Consider the following 18768-nt stretch of genomic DNA (forward strand, 5'->3'; position numbering starts at 1 on the left):
GCTCTAGCTCTTATAGTCTCTGAGAACTAGCCGACAAACAAGACGGAGAGACGGACAGACAGACATGGCTCTATCGCCCCGTCTATTGATGCTGATCAAGAATATATATACTTTATGGGGTCGGAAACGTTTCCTTCTGTGCGTTACATACAACCGTTATTCCCCACAATTACAATATACCCTATTTACTCTTCGAGTACCGGGTATAAAAACCACCACTGCTGCATAAATTGCACTTTCCTATTATTCAAGAAAACTCTGAGCAAAAATTATTTTGTGGAGGTGGTAATTGGGACCAAATCACTGACTGTATGGTTAGTCAACACACGCATGCGGTGTCCGTGTAAATTAGGGAAAACCCCAGTTTTGCGACCTAAACGAATAGGGAAGAGTGAGACGCTTCATACATACACTTTTATCAGTGTGAAATCACATCAATCTTGGAGCAAAACTCGGTGGCTCTAGCTCTTATAGTCTCTGAGCCAGACGGATACACAGACATGGCCAGATCGCCTTTGCTATTCATACTGATCAATACTACTAACAACAATATTATATATTCTTTATGGGGTCGGAAACATTTCCTTCTGTGCGTTATGTACATCCACTTTTGTGCACAAATACTATATACCCTATATATTTATTTAGATCCTGTGGTTAGTTACCGAACATGAAAAATAAAAAAATATCGCAAAAACATAGCAATATATTGATATTTCGGGAAAAAAAAAATATCGATATATTGATATATATTTGACAACCCTAACTGCAAGGCAGACAAACAAAAACAAAAAAAATGAAATTTTGATAAGAACAATTATTTATCCTTGAAATAAATAAAACTGATGGTTAAAAATGGCAGAAAAGCTGCCAGTCAATAGCGTAAGTTTTGAAATAGAGATTGGGGGTGCACTGAGACATGATCTTCTGCTGTCTAGGACTCTGGAACGGAGAGCACCGAAGAGGATGAAGAAGTGGAGCCAAAATTTAAGTACCAGCGGATAGCCAACGATCTCAAGAATATACTCAACGCAGACGTCGTCACATGCACTGCTGTCCATTCCAAGGTTGGCTAAATTCGCATTCCCCAAGTTGCACGGGTCTTTCGTACTAAAGAGATTGCAGTTTCTTATATTTGGCACATTCCGAGGGCGCGTCTACTTGCTGGATCACCAAGGCAACTCGGTTGATTCCCATCTGAGCAACAGCGAGCAGCACACGCACAAAGTAGCAGTGAACCAGGTGGATGTCGACCCAAAGGGCGAGTATGTTGCCACATGCTCCGACGATGGCAAAGTGAGTCACTTCGTTATATGGTGGGTGGATGTGACAGACGTTCTCTTGCAGGTCAACATCACGGGGCTCTTCAGTTGCGAGAACAATCAAAATCTCAGTTTTGGAAAATCCATTAAAGTTGTGGCCTTAGATCCGGATCCAAAGTCCCGCGTCAGGCGGTTCATAGTGGGTAAGTTCAGCCCATTTTGTGGATCTAAGATCTATTCTAACTCGAGCTCGTTTTAGGCGAAGACAAACTCACACTCTATGAGCGCAATATTCTGAAGAAGCTCAAACCCACCGAGTTGTGTGCAGTCGAAGGCAGCGTCTTGTCCATTTGCTGGCAGGGAAACTTTGTGGCCTGGGCAAGCCACTTGGGCGTTCGTGTCTATGACTTAAGTGAAAGATGCTCCTTGGGATTGATGAAATGGGAAGTTCCTCAGCAGGCGCGTCTCGAGAACTTTCGCTGCCACCTGCGCTGGTCCAATGAGCACACATTGCTCATTGGCTGGGTGGACACCATCAGGATTTGTGTGATACGCAAGCGGAATGGAATTGAAGCTGCATCCAGCAATTTGCCGGGCTATGTTGTGGATCCTGGTAGGTAAAGTGAACATGAGTCGCTTTAATCGTATCTAATAATATTTTATTGCATTGCAGTCTCGACATTTCAAACTACTTTCTACATTTGTGGACTGGCCCCGCTGGCGTCCAGCCAGTTGGTGGTGCTCGGCTATCGTAAGGAGCGCAGCGCAAACTACAAAGCACTTCGACCCGTGCTGTGCGTCATTGAGTACAAAATGAACAGCAGCGAGGAGATCTGCACAGACAGTCTGACGCTGCGCGGCTTCGAGGAGTACACCGTGAACGACTACAGCCTGGGCTGCATAATTGAAGAGAATCGTTATTTTATTGTCGCTCCCAAGGATATTGTGGTTGCCAGTCTTATAGAAACGGACGATCGTGTGGAGTGGCTGATTAAGCACAGGTAAACTGATTTATTTTCACTAGACAACTATGCTATCGCAGCATTTCTCAGAGGTTCGCGTCCAATCGTAGTAGTACTCCTTTAGGGCACTTGGTCCAATTCCGCTACAAGGTTGCCCATGGTAGATGGCTCTCATCATTTCCTCGGTCCGCTTGTGCAGGAGCAAGTGATACGTTTGACACTTGCGCGCTCTGTAGGACGTATCAAAGCGAGGATCATGCCAGCGATAAACGTGCCGCAGTGGAGCCAGCCAGGTACCAATCGATACATCTTCCGAGACGTACGTGGAGAGCACATGGGAATTATTAACGACATGCTCGCAGAGCTTTCGGGATAGCACATATCCACCGCCTAGAGCGTAGGGCAAATAGTTTTTGCTGAGATAATAATTAGACTCCTTCCAGGGGCCTTTACCCTTGACCACTGCACGACCATTGAAGTAGCCCCAATAGAGCTGCGGCAGGGGCTCGTGCCCGTATTCAGGTGTCTTGCGCAGCATCTTACGATCGTAGGAAATCAGCTCATTGAGCAAATGGTCCAACTTGACGTAGGTATCGTCGTCCACTTTGATCAGATAGGAGAAATTGAAATGATGCGTTAAAGCATCCAGAGCCTGCAGCAATTTCTCTGTCAGATTGCCGTATGTGTCTGCGAGCCGTGGGAGCAGTAGCAGATCATTGTGCTGCACTTGCTCACTCATCAACTCGGACTTCAGGCCGCTGGGTATCTGCTCAGTGCCAATCGCGAAGAGATGTTTTACCTTGATATTCCGCCGAGTTTTTTCTGAACTCTTGCTCGTTTCTTGCCAGTTTATATATTTCTTTAAGCGGTCTGCCTGCTGAGTAACCAATTCCATTTGCAGGTGCCCATTGGGACCATAGGTAGGCAGGTAGATGAGTTCTTCGGGATAGTATGGCTGCTGGAGGGGCTGCCCCAATCGAAGCCAGGTATCTCGAATGCCATTCCGTTGCTCCACATTGCGGGGGCTGCTCAGCACTAGCACCATGAGAAAGAGATCCGGATGCGGCTCCAATTTAGGCACTCCACCCCGGTGGGACGGGCATTTGTCCACTGAACTCAGTATTCTTGTAATGAAACTACCAAAAAAGAAGGCAGTAATGGCAGTGAAAAGGGTCACCAGGTTGTTCAAGCGCCGCATTTTTGTACTTGGACACTCAACGTTCTATCAAATCCTGCAAAGACAGTACATATGCTGCACATAATTGCGAATTGTTCTCACATAACACCGGTTCTATGCGCTGGTTCTATTTACTTTTTTTCACAGTAAATTCGAAGAGGCAATCGACCTGATATCAGCACATGGCGCAGGGAGCTTGCCGGTTCTTTCAGTTGCCAGGTGAGTGTTAATAATTTATAAATATTTCATTTATTATTTATCCTAACAAAATATCAATAACAGTAATGTTATCGATGAAACTCGTATTTGAACATTAAGTATCGGAAACTATCGTATTGAGACTTTCGATATCGAAAAAATCTCTCTTTTATAAATTAAAGGTTCTTATTTATTCTTATCAATAATTAATTTCACAGGTTGTACATCAACCATTTGCTGACGCTCAAACAATACGAAGATGCTGCCAAACTCTGCCTGCGTATGCTGGGCAACAATAAGGCTCTTTGGGAGGAGGAAGTCTTCAAATTTGTCAAATGCCAACAATTGCGTGCTGTTAGTGCTTATTTGCCGACATCTGAGGACTGCAAGTTGGATCCCCATGTGTATGAAATGGTTTTGTACGAGTTTCTAAAGTTCGATGTCAAGGGTTTTCTGAACCTGATCAAGGAATGGCCACCGCAGCTCTACGATGGATTGGCGGTAATAAATGCCATACATGACAATTTTCGCAAACAGAATGCAAACGAATTGCTAGAATCGCTGGCGCTGCTCTACTCGTATCAAGGGGACTACGAGAGTGCACTGCGAATGTATTTAAAGTAAGTAATTGAATTTACTTAAGGAAATCCTAATAGAAAGTTATGTTGCTTAGATTACAGAACAAGGATGTTTTCGAACTAATACGTCGCTATGAGCTCTACAGCGTAATTTCGAAATTAATCATTCCACTCATTCACCTGGATCGCGAGCGAGCCTTCAAAATACTACTGGACAAACAAAAAATTAAGCCTGAAGTTGTCGTGCAGCAGCTAGAACAGAATCATGAGTATCTATACTGGGTAGGAACTCCATTTATGAATATATAAACCAACAGAATTCACCCATTTCCTTTTTAGTTTTTGGATGACCTTCAGAAGATTGACAGCAGCAATGTATTCCAACGGAAGTTAGTTGAGTTGTATGCCAAATACGATCGGTCGAAGCTATTACCCTTCTTGCGACGTTCCAAGGAGTATGTCATACAGGATGCTTTGGCCATTTGCAAGCGGGAAGGCTTCTATCCGGAAATGGTTTATTTGCTGGGCTGCATGGGCGGAGTAGAAGCTGTAGAAGCCCTTAACATTATCATACACAGTGTACGAGAATATCAACTAAACAAGTTTAAATGGAAAGTTTAATGAAGGATTTTCTTTTTCAGATGAGTGATATTGAAATGGCAATTGAATTTTGCAAGGAGCACAACGACAATGATTTGTGGAATGTGCTCATTGATGAGTCCACCAAGCAGCCCGAAATTGTAACGAAAGTCTTGGACGGCATTGTGGGTGCGTTAATCAATGACAAATACTTTTCTACTCGAAATGTAATCTCTTGTCTCCTTCTCTTTTAGACTATGTGAATCCCGAGATAGTAGTTAGTAAAATAAAACTGGGACAGACCATACCAAATCTGCGGGAATCGGTGGTTAAAATGCTCTGGCACTACAACACCCAACAGGAGGTTCTCTGCACAGCCCATGAAATTCAATTGGATGACTATTTTGACAGCCATTCGGAAGTGGTTGCCATGCGGCGACGAGCCCAGCATGTATCGGACGAACACCACTGTCCTCAATGCCATCGGCAAGTTCTGATGAAAAGCACGGCGAACCGCAACTGCCTAGTGGCATTCAAATGTGGTCATATCTACCACGAGCTGTGTATTCCCGGCGGTACAGCCAGCGTTCAATGCGGCGAGTGTGATACGGGCAACAGTGACCCAAGCGAGGAGTAGAACGGATGCTTAGACCCTTCGCTTCAGGACGCCTTTTATAACTGCTAGCTATACAATTTGCGTGAATGTTTATTTATTGCCTTCTCTTTTTAATGTATTTAAAATAAATATTGAATTTGACGCCGATTCTGCTTAAGCATAGAATGGAAACCATTGTACCAACAAGCATCGAACCCCAAATAGATAAAAACCAAATTCTGTCATTTTCTATAATAGAAATTGTTTCTCATTACAATTTTTATTTCTTTTTCACACCAATACGAACTGCAACAAAAGACAAGCACGCCTAGGCCTCAGTCTCGGACTGAAGCTTGGCCACATAGGCGGCCTTGTGGGCGGCAATCTTGGTCTTGCGCTGCTCGTTTGTGAGTTTCTTAGCATTCCACCTCTTCTTCGTAACGCCAGCAGTCTTCTTGGCGGTGACCTTGTGGGTAGGATCGTTACGAATGGCCTGGTGGGCTTTTTTGTAGATATCTTCAAGCTGTAAGAAAAATTCACATAATTAGAAAAGCAAAATCAAAAATCATTCTGTGGGAACGGAATGTGCAACCCATAACAGGAAGTTGGATCCATTGAGGGGATTTAACTTCGAACAGAGGTGACTAGGCTTTAATGTGGTCCACTTTTGGCACGGCCAGCGTTGTGGGTGACAGAACGCAGCAGTAATTTTGAAAATGGACGTCCAGCTAGTATATGGGTCTCCATTTTACTTACATCATCAGCACGGATGCCCAGTTTGATGTAACGGCTGAACTGGCGCTTGAAGCTCTCCTCGTCTTCCTCCTCCAGAGTTCGCATGTAGTCGGCAACATGCTGACCAAAGATGTGAGCGCGGTGCACATCAGCATTGAAGCTCTTGGTCTCTGCAGAGTAGCCGGGGAAACGCTTCACGGAGTGTGGAATGTTAAGTCCACCATCAACAGCACCCTTCATGGCACCGAACACACGAGCACCGGTTGTGGTGCGCGCCAAGCCAACATCCAAGAAGCAACGGAAAGCACCTGGTCCATCGTCGACTGGCTCCACGTTGAACTCCTCTCCGGTTACTTCAGTGCAGCCGGCATACAGAGAGTCCAGGCCCAACTTGTTCAGCACACGACGTGCAACCAGCAGACCAGTGCAGTATGCAGCAGCATAGTTGGTCAAACCGACCTATAATAATAATATTAGACATAAGTATTTCCGCCAAGTTTAAATTGAATCGAATATAGCGACTCCACTTACCTTAACGCCATACTTGGGCAGCTCGTGCGAGTAAGCGGCACACACGACGCGATCACCCTCAATACGAGCATATGCGATCTGGACAGTGACATCCTTGTTGGAGAGACGCACAATCAAACGGTACTTGGGCGTGTTGTACTTGTTCTTATCCTGGAACGTCAAGCGCTTCCTGGCATAGTAATCGGTTTTACCCTCACGACGCCTACGGAATTTAACCTGGTAGCGCTTGAAGTACTGCTTGTTCTTGACTACCTTAACGAAACCCTGAAATTGACGAAAACACAACACTCAAGTTAGTCTCGTTCCGAAAATCAATCCGACGATTCTCGTGACATCTTCCAGCGTTTTCCAAATGTTGCAATGTTTTTAGATAGAACACAAAACGATTCGGGCATTGGTTTTGTTATAATCCAGCAAAGGCTCACCATTTTTCACTTTTTAATGAAAATTTAACACCGCTACACGATGTTTCCACGTAGGGTGAAAAAAGAAAGGAAGAAGCCGATAGGGTTGTCAAGTATATATCAAAATATCAATATATCGATATGGTTTTGCGATATTTTAAGTTCGGTAACTAACCACAGGATCTAAATAAATATATAGGGTATATTGTATTTGTGCACAAAAGTGGATGTATGTTCGGAAATGTTTCCGACCCCATAAAGAATTTAAATTGTGTTGTAAAATTGTTGACTAAAAGAGCGAGAGAACATAAACACCTACTCAAAAGAGTTATGCATGTAGAGCGAAGAATAGTTGAATAAGTCAAATTAAAAACACAGAAAAGTGGAATAAGGATTAAATATGTTAAAAACATATATAAGGTTTCTGTTTTCTTTATGGTAGTTATTTATTACCGATGCGCACGGAATTTAAGTTATACATCAAATATATCGATATTTTTGCAGTGATATATTTTATATTATTTTGATATTTTTTTCAAGCAAAATATATCACCGATATGATATTTTTTAAATATTAGTCAACCCTTCCTTTAAAACGTGCAAAGAAGTGAATCTTAAAATATTTTCCTCGATTTTGATGTTCTATTTAATATAACCAGCTTGCAAACACTTTTAACACTGATACAATAATTTAATCCGTTTGAAGAATCAATTTGATGTACTGTAAATACTAATTTTAATTGGTTTGTATACCTTATGACCTTATATTTTACAAATCTGTATTTGAATTTTTCATTAAAATCTCCCTTCTGGAAGAATGGAATGTTCAATGAAATAGTAGTGCCGCACCCACCGGTCTTTCGAATTAACTGATAAAATTGAAACATTTGAAAAATGGCGCGCACAACAAAAGCGATAAAGCAATTCTATTGCTTTTCTGAAATGGACTCTGACAGACTCTTACCACCTTTCTAGGCTAAAACAGTGGATCTTTACACCACCGCTTTTGGGACAGATAGAAAGATGTATATTTAAACATGCTCACTTAAAATAATTAAAATATTGTTTTTCTAATGGCAGAATATTGCGATTCTAATCGCAATTGAATGTTAGTTCCACAGTCCGACCCATCTGCTCGTTGGGTGCCATATAAACGCTCAGTCTCGCATTGAAATTTCTGTGGAATGTTCATTATTAGTGGGGGTAAATAAATAAATGAAATGTTTAACATTACCATAACTTGATTTAATATTGTAGAATCTCTACTAGCATTCAAGGGTTCCACATTTAAGAGAATATGATGCTTGAAATAGAAAATGGCAGAGGGATCTTCACATTGAAGTGATAGAGGTAAACTCTCTTCCTCTCCATCATCTTTGTTCCCTTGTATTCGAAGCTTGATGTCTGTGAAAAATATTTCCATTAGATTCTCCTTCAAGTTACCAGCAGCATTGAACAGGTTAGCCACTTGGGGCAGTGTCAAATTGTTGGGTAGTCGAAACTTGTGACAAATCGTTGGACCAGTCTTTTTATTGTACATCGGTAGATCATTATCTGAGCGCAGGTCTACGGCCGTCACACTTCCTTCAAAAAGGGCGCTGTAGGTGTACGAATTTTCTTCTACAAGAATGGGAATCAGCACAGCGCTTAGATGACCATGCAATTCAATAAAAGCAACCAATTTAAGAGTTAACTCAGGCAGACGTTCGTTTCTTCGTTTCCTCAATGGAACCACCAAATTGCAGCTTCTATTTAAAAGAAGTTCTGGCAGTACATGAACACGGGTTTGATGGTCATCAATGGTCAGCAATAGTTGCCAGTGGGTGCTGTGCATAAGGTGTTCACAGCTATCAAGACTCAATTTGAAAATGGCATATATGCAATTACTGTGAAGATCCATTTCCTGAGCTGGTTGCAGGAGCATAACAGCGTCTCCACTGAAAGGTATCTGGCGATGAAACTTTAGCGACGCCTTGCAGCTCCCAGCAATCAATTTGTTATTGCTCCCCACCGCCACTAGTTGCTGCTTTTGATACTCTCTTTGTATGGCCAACTGCAGCAGGACTGGTTGCCTTTCATATTTATCCAACTGCTGGGTGTTTTGACGCACGCGCTGTATTGCTGCTGGCGTAAAGTCACTAAGCAATGAAGTCTTCTTATGTGCTTCCTCGCTGTCAACACCAAAGGCAATGCGGTAGAACATGTTGTTGTCACTCAGGCAAACCAACTGCTCGCTGTGGCTCACCCAAGTGCAGGCCTGTATGCCGGGAACAGACTTGGCCGAGCTCTGAACCAGACACTCGTCCAGCTGTGCGTTGTATTTAACTCTCAGCCGCACCAGCTGCTCTCCGTTAGTGTAGTATAGGTCCCCGTTCTCACTGCTGGCATCGAAGTCATAGTCCAACCATTCCGAGCCCGTGTGATGCATTAGCCGCTGCTTAATGCCCAACAGCTTAGACACGTGCCATATGTCCACGCTGCCGCTGCTCAGAATGACCAAACAGAGATTCTGGCGAGGCAGGAGGCGTACAAAGTGAATGGGGCAGGCATAGACACAAAGGAGTTCAATGTGGTAGGCTTGCTCCGAATCTTCTGCTTCTGCATTGGAAGCCAAAGCGAACATGTGTCCAGCAATGCTGAAAATATGCACAAACTGCTGCCTGACCACGTTGGCTCCAAACAGACGCTGCATGAAATGTTCCGCCTCATCGGAGACTTTCAGTGTAGTCAAGGTGTACTTTTCGCTTATCCAGTCACACTGGAATATATTCTGTTCATCGTAGGTTATATCGAAGGTGTGCTGCAGAGTACTTTCGCCCTTTTCCAAGCCAGGAAGATCCAGATAGGTCTCCAGCAGCAGTCGCTGCTCTCTCTCACGTATCACGCTAAAGCCCTGATCTGTTGGGGCGAAGCACCTGACTCCACTCAGCCAGCTCACAGTGTGCAAGGCTTTGATCGAGCCAAAGCAATATATTTGTCCATCCGACATTAGCAATATTGTATTATATTTCAGAGAATGTATGCTGCGCAGATGATTTCCTCTTCCCCTGGGCAAGGGAATTCGCACTCTGCTCATTTTCAGCTTGTTTGATCCTTTCTGTTTCTTGAAACGAAAATTGAGCAAATACAATTCGTTCCAGGTAATAAACACAGATTTGCAGGAAGGCGCCGCACTGACACTGATCAATCCACATGGCTGGAAAAGCGTATCGTCCTCAATTGACCACTGCTCCTCGTCGTTTTGGCACAAAGTTTCTTCATTCTGTTCCATCTCGTAGTTTTAAGTTTGGATTTGCGTTGCACAGATCTTGCCGCAGATGTTTCTGTATTGTTTGCACTTTAACCCTGTAACACAATCTGCTCAAATGCACAATGTATTCAAGTCTGAACTGAAGGCAATATACAGATTTAGTTCAAATTTATTTACTATTTGCAATTATTTCAAGGTGTTTTTGTTTGTTTAGTAAGTTATCACAGCTCTGTAGCTTTCCAGCCCTGGCAGCCACTGAAACATCTGATCCGACACAACCAGCTGGCATTTAGCTGGCGATTACTGTTTTTTTTAAATTTAATAACATATCTTTAATAATATAAACAATGAACAGCAATTTATTGGCATTGCGTCCACTAATGCGCGCCTCTCAGCGACGCTTTGCAACGAAACTGACCGACCACCAGACGGCGATGATGGCGCGCGGTCTGCCCAAAAGGGAGAAACTGATTGGTGTCGAAGATATTATAGTGGTAGCGTCTGGAAAAGGGGGAGTTGGCAAGAGTACCGTGGCAGGTATGAGAGTATAATTACAATTGATAGATGTGGCGTAACCATTTTGATTTCTTTTGCATTGCAGCTAACTTTGCCTGCAGCCTGGCCAAGCTGGGAAAGCGTGTGGGTCTGTTGGACGGTGATATTTTTGGTCCGAGCATTCCACTTTTAATGAACGTGCACAGCGAGCCCCATGTGAATAGCCAGAATCTAATGATTCCGCCCCAAAATTACAACGTAAAGTGCTTGTCAATGGGCATGCTTACACCATCTGATGGAGCAATTATTTGGCGCGGCCCCCTGGTTATGTCAGCCGTACAGCGCCTGCTGAAGGGAGCCGAATGGGGTCCGTTGGATGTTTTGGTCATAGACACTCCTCCCGGTACGGGAGATGTTCATCTCTCGCTAACCCAGCATTCGCCCATTACAGGTGTTATTTTGGTGTCCACCCCGCACGCCGCAGCTGTAGAGGTTACGCTGAGAGGTGCGAAAATGTTTGAAAAGTTAAATGTTCCCATCTTTGGTCTGGTGGAGAACATGAGGTACTCCATTTGCGACAGCTGCAATCATCGCATAGAATTTTTCAAAAAATCTCCCAGCTCGCAGTCGCTTCCTGACACGATTATATCCTTGCCACTGAACGCACACATTGCAGAGTGCGGGGAGGAAGGTGTGCCTGTAGTTATTAAGTACCCAAACACCGAATATTCCACACTCTTTACTCAACTGGCTGAACACACTCTACAAGCCATAGGGGAGCGGAAGAAGTTTTCACAACAAGACTCGAAATGATATGATTAACTAGTTTATAAAATTAACAAAACAAAACCATTGAAGGCCAAAGTTGTACAATAGATTTATTTATTTTTCTTTAGTTTCTTCATTTTTTTCATTGCCTTTCGATGAGCGTATTTGTCTGTGCGCTGGATTACCTCATTATATTTCCGTTTGTTGAACTTCTGGAAGGCCTCGTCCTCCAGAAGTTGATCAACCAAGGATTTCTTTGCTTTCCTTGTGTTCTTTTCCTTGTAGTGATCTAATGCCGAATGTTGAACGGTTCCGATTTGGAAGTATTTGGGTAGAACCTTCAAGTCGTTCTTCTTGTAGAATTGTTTAGGATTCAGAACCGATCGCATCTGAATGATTTTTAGTTCATTTCGCATTTCCTCGGTGACTTCTGTGGCTGGCAGATCAAACCAACCGCTGCCTTTAGTTTTTGCACGCTCCGCCTAAAAAGAAGGGAGTTTATTTTAATATAAATCACACTCACTATACGTACTACATGCTCGAACTACTGATCTATCAGATTACTAAAGACGTCGTCAATGTGGCTAACGGCTTCAGCCTTAGCAGCTGCTGTGTGTGGTTCGACAATAGCTGTTTAGCGTTTCATTAAATGGAAAGAAATATTAGCCCAACTCTAAATTATCTGCCTTGAACTTGACGGCAGACAACAGTCTAGCTCCATGGCTGTTGATGTCCCGTTGGCCTTACAGCCCCTACAACATGCTCCAACGTAGGAGCTAAGATTACAACGGATGAAACTTGAATAGCTAAGGTCTGTGAGTTTGAGTCTCGTCACAGCAGCTGCCTCAAGCAGCGGGAACCGAGCACTTGCTACGCGTTTACGCATAACTTCCGATGTCGAAAATTTCATCATTTGAGTTGCCAATAAACGTTCTTCCTATGTTCAATCACTTACTCTGTTCAGAATGGTTTGCTTTCTCTTGCCGACACATGGCAGAGCAGTGCGCTGCGCCAGACCTGGATCCAAAACTCGTCGCGAGTTTAGCATATCCTTTTCCACATTTTCCGTTCGAATGATCAAGTCCGGTTCACAGCTGCAGTCCAACTCTGTGAACCGCTTCCGGTGGCCTTTTTTGTTTTGGATTGAACTATCCACAGCGGCTTCTAATTTCTCAGTCATCTCATCCAGTTGTAGTGCCACTTTTGATGGAGCTGGCTTTGTCCCAGCCAACGAAGAATTAACAGCATCGCTAATATCTTTGCTGTTAAAGTTGAGCCCAAAAAGTTGCGTTTCGCCTTCGCTTCGCTCCTCGTCACTGCTCCCAGACTCGTCACCCGATAGCAAGAACCTGTCTCTACCCTTTGTGTACAGAACATTTGTGCCTCGCTTGCTCTGCAGCTCCTGGTTGCCAGTTTTGTCTACTAAAAATATGGAGTCCATTTCCCTTTTTGTTTCTGTTTTTTGGTTTTCTATCAAAAAAGGCGCAAACACATGGCGTACGTTTTGTTTTTTTTTTCTACTGAAAATACCAAGTCCGAGCACAAGCAGCTGGAACCTCTACTAATAGTATTTTATATGCATATACCAGTAAATACCATCGGCTGCTTTTGCTTTTTTAATTATCTTTTTTTAATTGAGTACTGCACAGCGTACTGCCTCTAGCAGACAGTTTGTACTCGAAAAAGTGACATTCCTGTTTTTGGAGGCTTCAAATATAGATTTAAAAATTAAAATAAAGTGTCTCCGTCGGTCCGGTGTTACCGCGGTCACACTGGCTCCCCATTTCACGTGTTGACCGGGTAGGGTAGGTCACACACATGGTATTTTAATATACTTCTATGGTATTTTGAGTATTTTCTAGCATTTTCTAATATTTTTTTAAAGGTTTCAAACGTTTGGATTTACCTCGTCGTGCTAACACACTGATGCAGAAATTATATTTAAAGAACATTTTTGCTGATTTTTTTTTGGTTAAACCTTAATTTACAAACAATCCCGTGACAAGGAAACATTTAAACAAGCCGGTCTTGTAGAAAATTGATTAATTCTTCGGATAAAATTATAGGATTAGTGCTGAGTAAACTGGCTAGGTGGTAACTTCAAAACGAATATAAAAATCGTGGAATGTGAACGCCATCAATGTTGAAATACAACGTGTTTTGATTTCAGCTGAGGTCTAGACTCGCACAGTAAATACTTTGTGGATGCTTTCCACATAAATATTGAGTGGAAACTTCACTTATAATGATAATATATTATACTAAAACTCTAAGAAAGTGTGTTAGAGGCTGCTTAACTCATAAAACGTAGATAGCTGAACTGTCAAGCATTGTATTGAAGTGTTCCTTTCGGGTCACATCAATTGCGCACTATTACTAAATAGAACTGTCATTAAAATGTCTGCCTACACAAGTAAAACTGGAAAGACTTCCATTTTAAAGTCGTTTACAAGTGCTGACCGCGAGCGAGCTAAGGTAGCGGCAATCAACAAGGTGAGATTCGCCATTCCCAAGGAGAAGGGACTTTTGGAATCGGTGCGTGCGGCTCAAGGCGGAAATTTTCACCTGGTCAAAGAATTCTCTTTCTATCTGTTAGAAGCGGATCTTGACGTAAGTATTGGTTTTGGATTTAATCAGACGAATCAGACTATACTAAAATGAGCACCCATCGTAAACAGGATGAAGAAGTCTTACAGATCATGACGGATGGCAGGAAAATTGTGCACAGCTTGACTACAGATTTTGCCAACATTGTTGAGGCTTTGCTTTCGTTTAACTGGCGAAAGCGCTCGCCCGAAGTCGTTGCCGCTTACACAGAATTCAGCGTTGATATTATGGTGGCCCACAATACATATATACCCATGGGTATATCAAAATGTATTGTCAACTGGATTCCAGGTGATCTGCAAGCTGCCGACTGGGTCAATGGATGTCCAGGGGAAGAAACGCGCACTGAGCTGAAAACAGTTCATGACATCCTCAACCGTATTTTGACCGCTGTGCCCATGGCATTTGATGTGGTTATTGAGGCAATATCTAGTAAATTTCCTTACTTCAAGAAACCAGCGCATGTTACAGCTGGCTATCTTTACAATGTTCTCTGGTTAATAGAGTATAAACCAATGTTTGAGGAGCTCGTTTTGCAGCTGGTCTTGCAGAAGTAAGTAATTAACTTGTGCAAATTTTTCATTTATGAGTATCCCTTATTCCGATTCTGCAGACTTCTAATATTGGATGTGAATGCTCCAAGGGATGAGATCGTCGAGACAGAGGAGGAGGAAGCAGACAAAATGGACGAAGATGGCATCTTTACCATTGAGGATGTAACCGCTGACACTGTGGTCAAGCAGTCGGAAGATTCGGTTCTGCATCCCATTGGACACACACTGGACACATGTCTGTCTATACTTTTCAAGTTTATAGATGGTAAAACTAGAATTCAGCCCGAATTCAGCGAGGAGGAACGTTGGGCTGCCAGTCGCTTCTTCAAGACGCTGTTATACATCTTTAATGAGGTTTTACTGCCCAGTCACAATACCCATCATGTGCAATTTGTCATATTTCAAGCGTGCAGCATACGCCCTTCATATTCTGAAGATTTTCTAAGCTCGCTCTGGTTAAAAGTGCAGAATCCAAACGTCTCAGCCATTATACGACACGCTGCTGTTGGCTACATGGCCAGCTATTTAGCTCGCGCTAGATTTGTGCCACTCAGGTAAGAAATCGAGTACAACTTTTGGATCCCAGATGATTAATATTCTATCTTTGTAGCACAATTAAAATGTATCTCAACGAGCTGAGCAACTGGGCGAATAGCTACATAGGAGATTCAGACCAGTACAGCAGCCAAAATGGCTCGTTAAAGGCCAACATGGTTTTCTTTTCCGTCTGCCAGGCTATATTTTATTTGATTGCCTTTCGGGCTAAAGACTTGACAAAGGGTAAGGCTTTAAATAATCTTCCATGTACAATTGACTTAACTTTCTTTATTTTGTATTATAGATTTGCACTACCTGCAACTGATTCCCCTCTCCCGCATTGCCATGTGCCACTTGAATCCTTTGCGTTACTGTCTACCAGCAGTGGCCACTGCATTTGCTGGAGTGACGCGCACCCATCAGCTGGCCTATTGCCACACAGTTTTGGAGCGTAACGCTAGACGTAAGCTGGCCACCGTTTATGGCCATGACAAGGCTATGCCTGAGGAGACGCTAGAAACATTTTTCCCCTTTGACCCTTATTTGCTGAAATTGTGAGTACCAATCAATGCCCATTCTTCACACGCTCTTACATTTTTTGTTTGCAGATCGAACAAATATATTGAGCCCAATTATCTAGTCTATAAGGCGCATGATATGGACGAGTGTGCCGCGACAGAAACCTTTCGCCGCAAGCGTGGCGACTCTGAAATGGTTGAGGAAGATGACTTTATACTGGCAGACAAACGTCAGAAGTTGAATGAACTTTCAAAGAGCCAGGAGTTCGACAAGCACTTCCATTACGGAACTTCGCCGGGCTTTAATACATAATGTTGTGATGCACATAGTATTGATAAAGTTGAAATATACTTTTGCAATTGGTATTTATTATATGAGTGATGATGGAGGGATTGCGCGATGTCGCTCGGCTCGCATGTGTTCGATCCTGTGGCCCGAAGTTCGAAATGTTTGCTGACAGATCTCGCACTTGAACGGGCGCTCGCCGGTGTGAAGACGCAGGTGAATCTGTAGAGCTGACTTGGAGCCATACAACTTGCCACAAACTTGGCAGCTAACCGAAAGTCGCTGAGCAGAGCTGAGATGTGTTGCCAAGTGCCTGGCGAGCGTCGATTTAAGTTTAAAGGACTTCTGGCAGTGGTGGCACTGGTGGGATTTTATATTGGTGTGTGTTAGTAAATGTCTGGATAAATCGTGTGTACTCCTTAAGGTTTTTCCACACTCAAGGCAGTTCCTCAGTGAAGTCTTTTTCCCACAGGGCGGGCTGTCTGGCTTTGAAGAGCGGCTTAAATGCGTCAACATATGACGGCGGCAGTTGAACTTTCCTTTATAGATTTTATTACAGTAAACGCATTTGTAGCTCCTACTGGAAGTACTTTTCTGCTGTTTCTTATTCAATTGGCAATTACTCGATTTACCATGCATTCGCTTTCGATGCTCATTTAACTTGGCTTTTGTGGAGAAACGTTTTAGGCATGAGGGACATGGATATGGCTTTTCCTTGGTGTGCGAGCGTCGATGTCTGCGAACTGTATATTTACTGTTAGAGTTCCACTGCAGCAAGTTCAAGCTCTTACCTGATTAAATCGTAGGACTTGAAAAATTCTTTGGCGCAAAACTCGCAGACATAATAGCATCTATTCGGGGTTCGTTGTATTCTTTGAACGGTTAAGGCTGTTACCTGCCCTGTAGGATCCAATTTATCCAGAATTTCTACAATGCTGCACTGTGGCTGCTCTTCCATAGTGGTTTGCAGGTTGCCACATTGCACAGGTATGTTTTGTGTTTTAGCTAAAGATTTCATTCCACTCTGCAAGTCGAGAAGAGCACTCAAGGCTTGATGTGCGACCAGGTCAGTATCTTCATTTGCTTCGCGTTTTGCATGCTTTATGCTTTTGTGACGCTGTAGCGAACTCTGCTGGGAAAAGCAGAGCGAGCAGGCGTCGCACTAAAAGAGACAAGAGAAGAGGCCAACATGCACAATGTAAATTGTACAAATGCATATCCACTCACAGCGTATGACTTCTCTTTGGTATGCACAACTTGGTGCCGGCGCAAGAAGGTAGGTTTTCCGAATTGCTTTCCACAAGTTTCACACGTATTAGAGTTCATTGTTCCTAAAATGCAGCTCGATAAGAAGTAACCAATCGATAGCAGCTGTTTATCGAAGAGTGATGCCCCTTCGTAAATTTGTTTCCCAACCAGAAAATGCATTGTTTACAGTTGTATAGAAAATCAATTATTTTTTGCACTCAATTAACGGATCTACACAAATAGCAAAAACAATTCGTTTTTTTCTGAGCTTATGCAATGAATTCGTATGGAATTGGTGCCAGGGCGATGGGCTCCTCCAGTTTCTTGACGAAATGCGCCTTCTTTGGCTGCTCAGGCTGACGCTTCAGGGTAACCCACTTTCCCTTCTCCTTGGCATCCTTGAGCAGACGCTCATTCTCCTTCACGCGACGCAGGAAATCTTCACGGCACTTTGAGTGGTGAATGTGCTCGATGCGCACATTAACGCGCTTGGCTAGGATCTTGCCGCGCACACGTTTGTTTACAATGACACCAACGGCATGTTGCGTTACATTGAAGATACGGCCGGTCTTGCCGTGGTAGGCTTTGTAAGGCAGACCCTTCTGCACAGCACCGTGTCCCTTGATGTCGACAATGTCTCCAATCTTGAACACGCGCATATATGTGGACAGAGGAATCACACCATGCTTGCGGAAGGGGCGAGAGAACATGTCTCGGGTTCCGCGACGATAGCCCTTTGAGTTGGTCATTTTGTAGCGTGTAGTTCCCTGCAAAAAACAACACTGTTAAAAAAGTTTCACATATCATTCACACGCATAGCACTCCAGCGCAAAGTTGTGCACTCTTTGCGTTGCATATAAATACATAATTCTATGTATTTTGGGCACAAAATCCACTAACCTTTTACGTATCAAACGTCCACGCGGTCGTGAAGTGGAAAAGAAAGAAAGATGGCTGCCTGCTAGGGTTGTCAAATATATATCAAAATATCAATATATCGATTTATTTTTAAAATAAAAATATTTTTTATCGGGATTTTTTTCCCAAAGTATCAATATATTGATACGTTTTTGCGATATTTTTTGATATTTCAAGTTCGGTAACTAACCACAGGATCTAAATAAATATATAGGGTATATTGTATTTGTGCACAAAAGTGGATGTATGTAACGCACAAAAGGAAATGTTTCCGACACCATAAAGAATATATAATATTGATATGTTCCACACGTCCCTATTCGTTTAGCTCACTAAACTGTGTTTTTTTCTAACACACAGAGTGTGTGTTAGTGCGTTGACTGTATGGTTAGTGCTTTGGTCCCAATTACCACCTTCGCAAAAGAATTTTTGCTCAGAGTTTTCTAGAACAATAGGAAAGTGCAATTTATGCAGCAGTGGGGTTTTTTGTGAGGTGTGAGGGGTGCGAGAGAGAAATATGATCTGGATGATTTTTGTACTGTGAAAAAGTCTGTGGGTGTTTTGAA

The 18768-nt window shown here is 43.0% G+C and overlaps 9 protein-coding genes and 1 non-coding gene across 10 annotated transcripts; 3 read left to right on the top strand and 7 right to left on the bottom strand.

The window, feature by feature from the left end:
• The first annotated feature begins 763 nt into the window (after positions 1-763).
• On the top strand, positions 764-5490 carry LOC117587575 (vacuolar protein sorting-associated protein 41 homolog). The gene is made up of 12 exons (XM_034278402.1): positions 764-882; positions 939-1067; positions 1126-1296; positions 1348-1465; positions 1522-1875; positions 1936-2263; positions 3549-3620; positions 3818-4219; positions 4273-4459; positions 4517-4756; positions 4819-4945; positions 5011-5490. The coding sequence occupies exons 1-12, from the start codon at positions 856-858 to the stop codon at positions 5391-5393; spliced, it is 2538 nt and encodes an 845-aa protein (XP_034134293.1). The 5' UTR covers positions 764-855; the 3' UTR covers positions 5394-5490.
• Positions 2254-3633, bottom strand: LOC117587591 (beta-1,3-galactosyltransferase 6). Its single transcript, XM_034278434.1, has one exon. It carries the CDS (start codon positions 3420-3422, stop codon positions 2283-2285), a length of 1140 nt encoding a protein of 379 aa, XP_034134325.1. The 5' UTR covers positions 3423-3633; the 3' UTR covers positions 2254-2282.
• Positions 5491-5598: 108 nt separating the features above from the next.
• LOC117587596 (60S ribosomal protein L5) lies at positions 5599-7143 on the bottom strand. Its single transcript, XM_034278447.1, has 4 exons — positions 7043-7143; positions 6618-6881; positions 6108-6545; positions 5599-5874 (listed from the first exon to the last, which is right to left on the bottom strand). Exons 1-4 carry the CDS (start codon positions 7043-7045, stop codon positions 5680-5682), a joined length of 900 nt encoding a protein of 299 aa, XP_034134338.1. The 5' UTR covers positions 7046-7143; the 3' UTR covers positions 5599-5679.
• Positions 7144-7802: 659 nt separating this feature from the next.
• On the bottom strand, positions 7803-10489 carry LOC117587580. The gene is made up of 2 exons (XM_034278414.1): positions 8256-10489; positions 7803-8198 (listed from the first exon to the last, which is right to left on the bottom strand). Exons 1-2 carry the CDS (start codon positions 10290-10292, stop codon positions 8076-8078), a joined length of 2160 nt encoding a protein of 719 aa, XP_034134305.1. The 5' UTR covers positions 10293-10489; the 3' UTR covers positions 7803-8075.
• Positions 10490-10593: 104 nt separating this feature from the next.
• Positions 10594-11620, top strand: LOC117587597 (iron-sulfur protein NUBPL). Its single transcript, XM_034278448.1, has 2 exons — positions 10594-10808; positions 10873-11620. The coding sequence occupies exons 1-2, from the start codon at positions 10619-10621 to the stop codon at positions 11577-11579; spliced, it is 897 nt and encodes a 298-aa protein (XP_034134339.1). The 5' UTR covers positions 10594-10618; the 3' UTR covers positions 11580-11620.
• Positions 11619-13056, bottom strand: LOC117587599 (deoxynucleotidyltransferase terminal-interacting protein 2). Its single transcript, XM_034278449.1, has 2 exons — positions 12490-13056; positions 11619-12016 (listed from the first exon to the last, which is right to left on the bottom strand). The coding sequence occupies exons 1-2, from the start codon at positions 12973-12975 to the stop codon at positions 11645-11647; spliced, it is 858 nt and encodes a 285-aa protein (XP_034134340.1). The 5' UTR covers positions 12976-13056; the 3' UTR covers positions 11619-11644.
• On the bottom strand, positions 12085-12388 carry LOC117588254. Its single transcript, XR_004574120.1, has one exon. It is a non-coding gene; the product is annotated as a small nucleolar RNA U85 (small nucleolar RNA).
• Positions 13057-13483: 427 nt separating the features above from the next.
• On the top strand, positions 13484-16116 carry LOC117587586 (RNA polymerase I-specific transcription initiation factor RRN3). Its single transcript, XM_034278426.1, has 6 exons — positions 13484-14144; positions 14213-14694; positions 14755-15249; positions 15306-15475; positions 15537-15786; positions 15841-16116. Exons 1-6 carry the CDS (start codon positions 13932-13934, stop codon positions 16061-16063), a joined length of 1833 nt encoding a protein of 610 aa, XP_034134317.1. The 5' UTR covers positions 13484-13931; the 3' UTR covers positions 16064-16116.
• Positions 16100-17489, bottom strand: LOC117587590 (zinc finger protein 724-like). The gene is made up of 3 exons (XM_034278433.1): positions 17264-17489; positions 16828-17198; positions 16100-16772 (listed from the first exon to the last, which is right to left on the bottom strand). Exons 1-3 carry the CDS (start codon positions 17462-17464, stop codon positions 16121-16123), a joined length of 1224 nt encoding a protein of 407 aa, XP_034134324.1. The 5' UTR covers positions 17465-17489; the 3' UTR covers positions 16100-16120.
• On the bottom strand, positions 17479-18276 carry LOC117587605 (60S ribosomal protein L21). The gene is made up of 2 exons (XM_034278456.1): positions 18185-18276; positions 17479-18051 (listed from the first exon to the last, which is right to left on the bottom strand). Exon 2 carries the CDS (start codon positions 18031-18033, stop codon positions 17554-17556), a length of 480 nt encoding a protein of 159 aa, XP_034134347.1. The 5' UTR covers positions 18034-18051; positions 18185-18276; the 3' UTR covers positions 17479-17553.
• Between the last annotated feature and the right edge of the window lie 492 nt (positions 18277-18768).

The sequence above is a fragment of the Drosophila guanche genome, unplaced genomic scaffold (genome assembly GCF_900245975.1).
Source record: "Drosophila guanche unplaced genomic scaffold, DGUA_6, whole genome shotgun sequence".
Lineage (NCBI taxonomy): Eukaryota > Metazoa > Arthropoda > Insecta > Diptera > Drosophilidae > Drosophila > Drosophila guanche.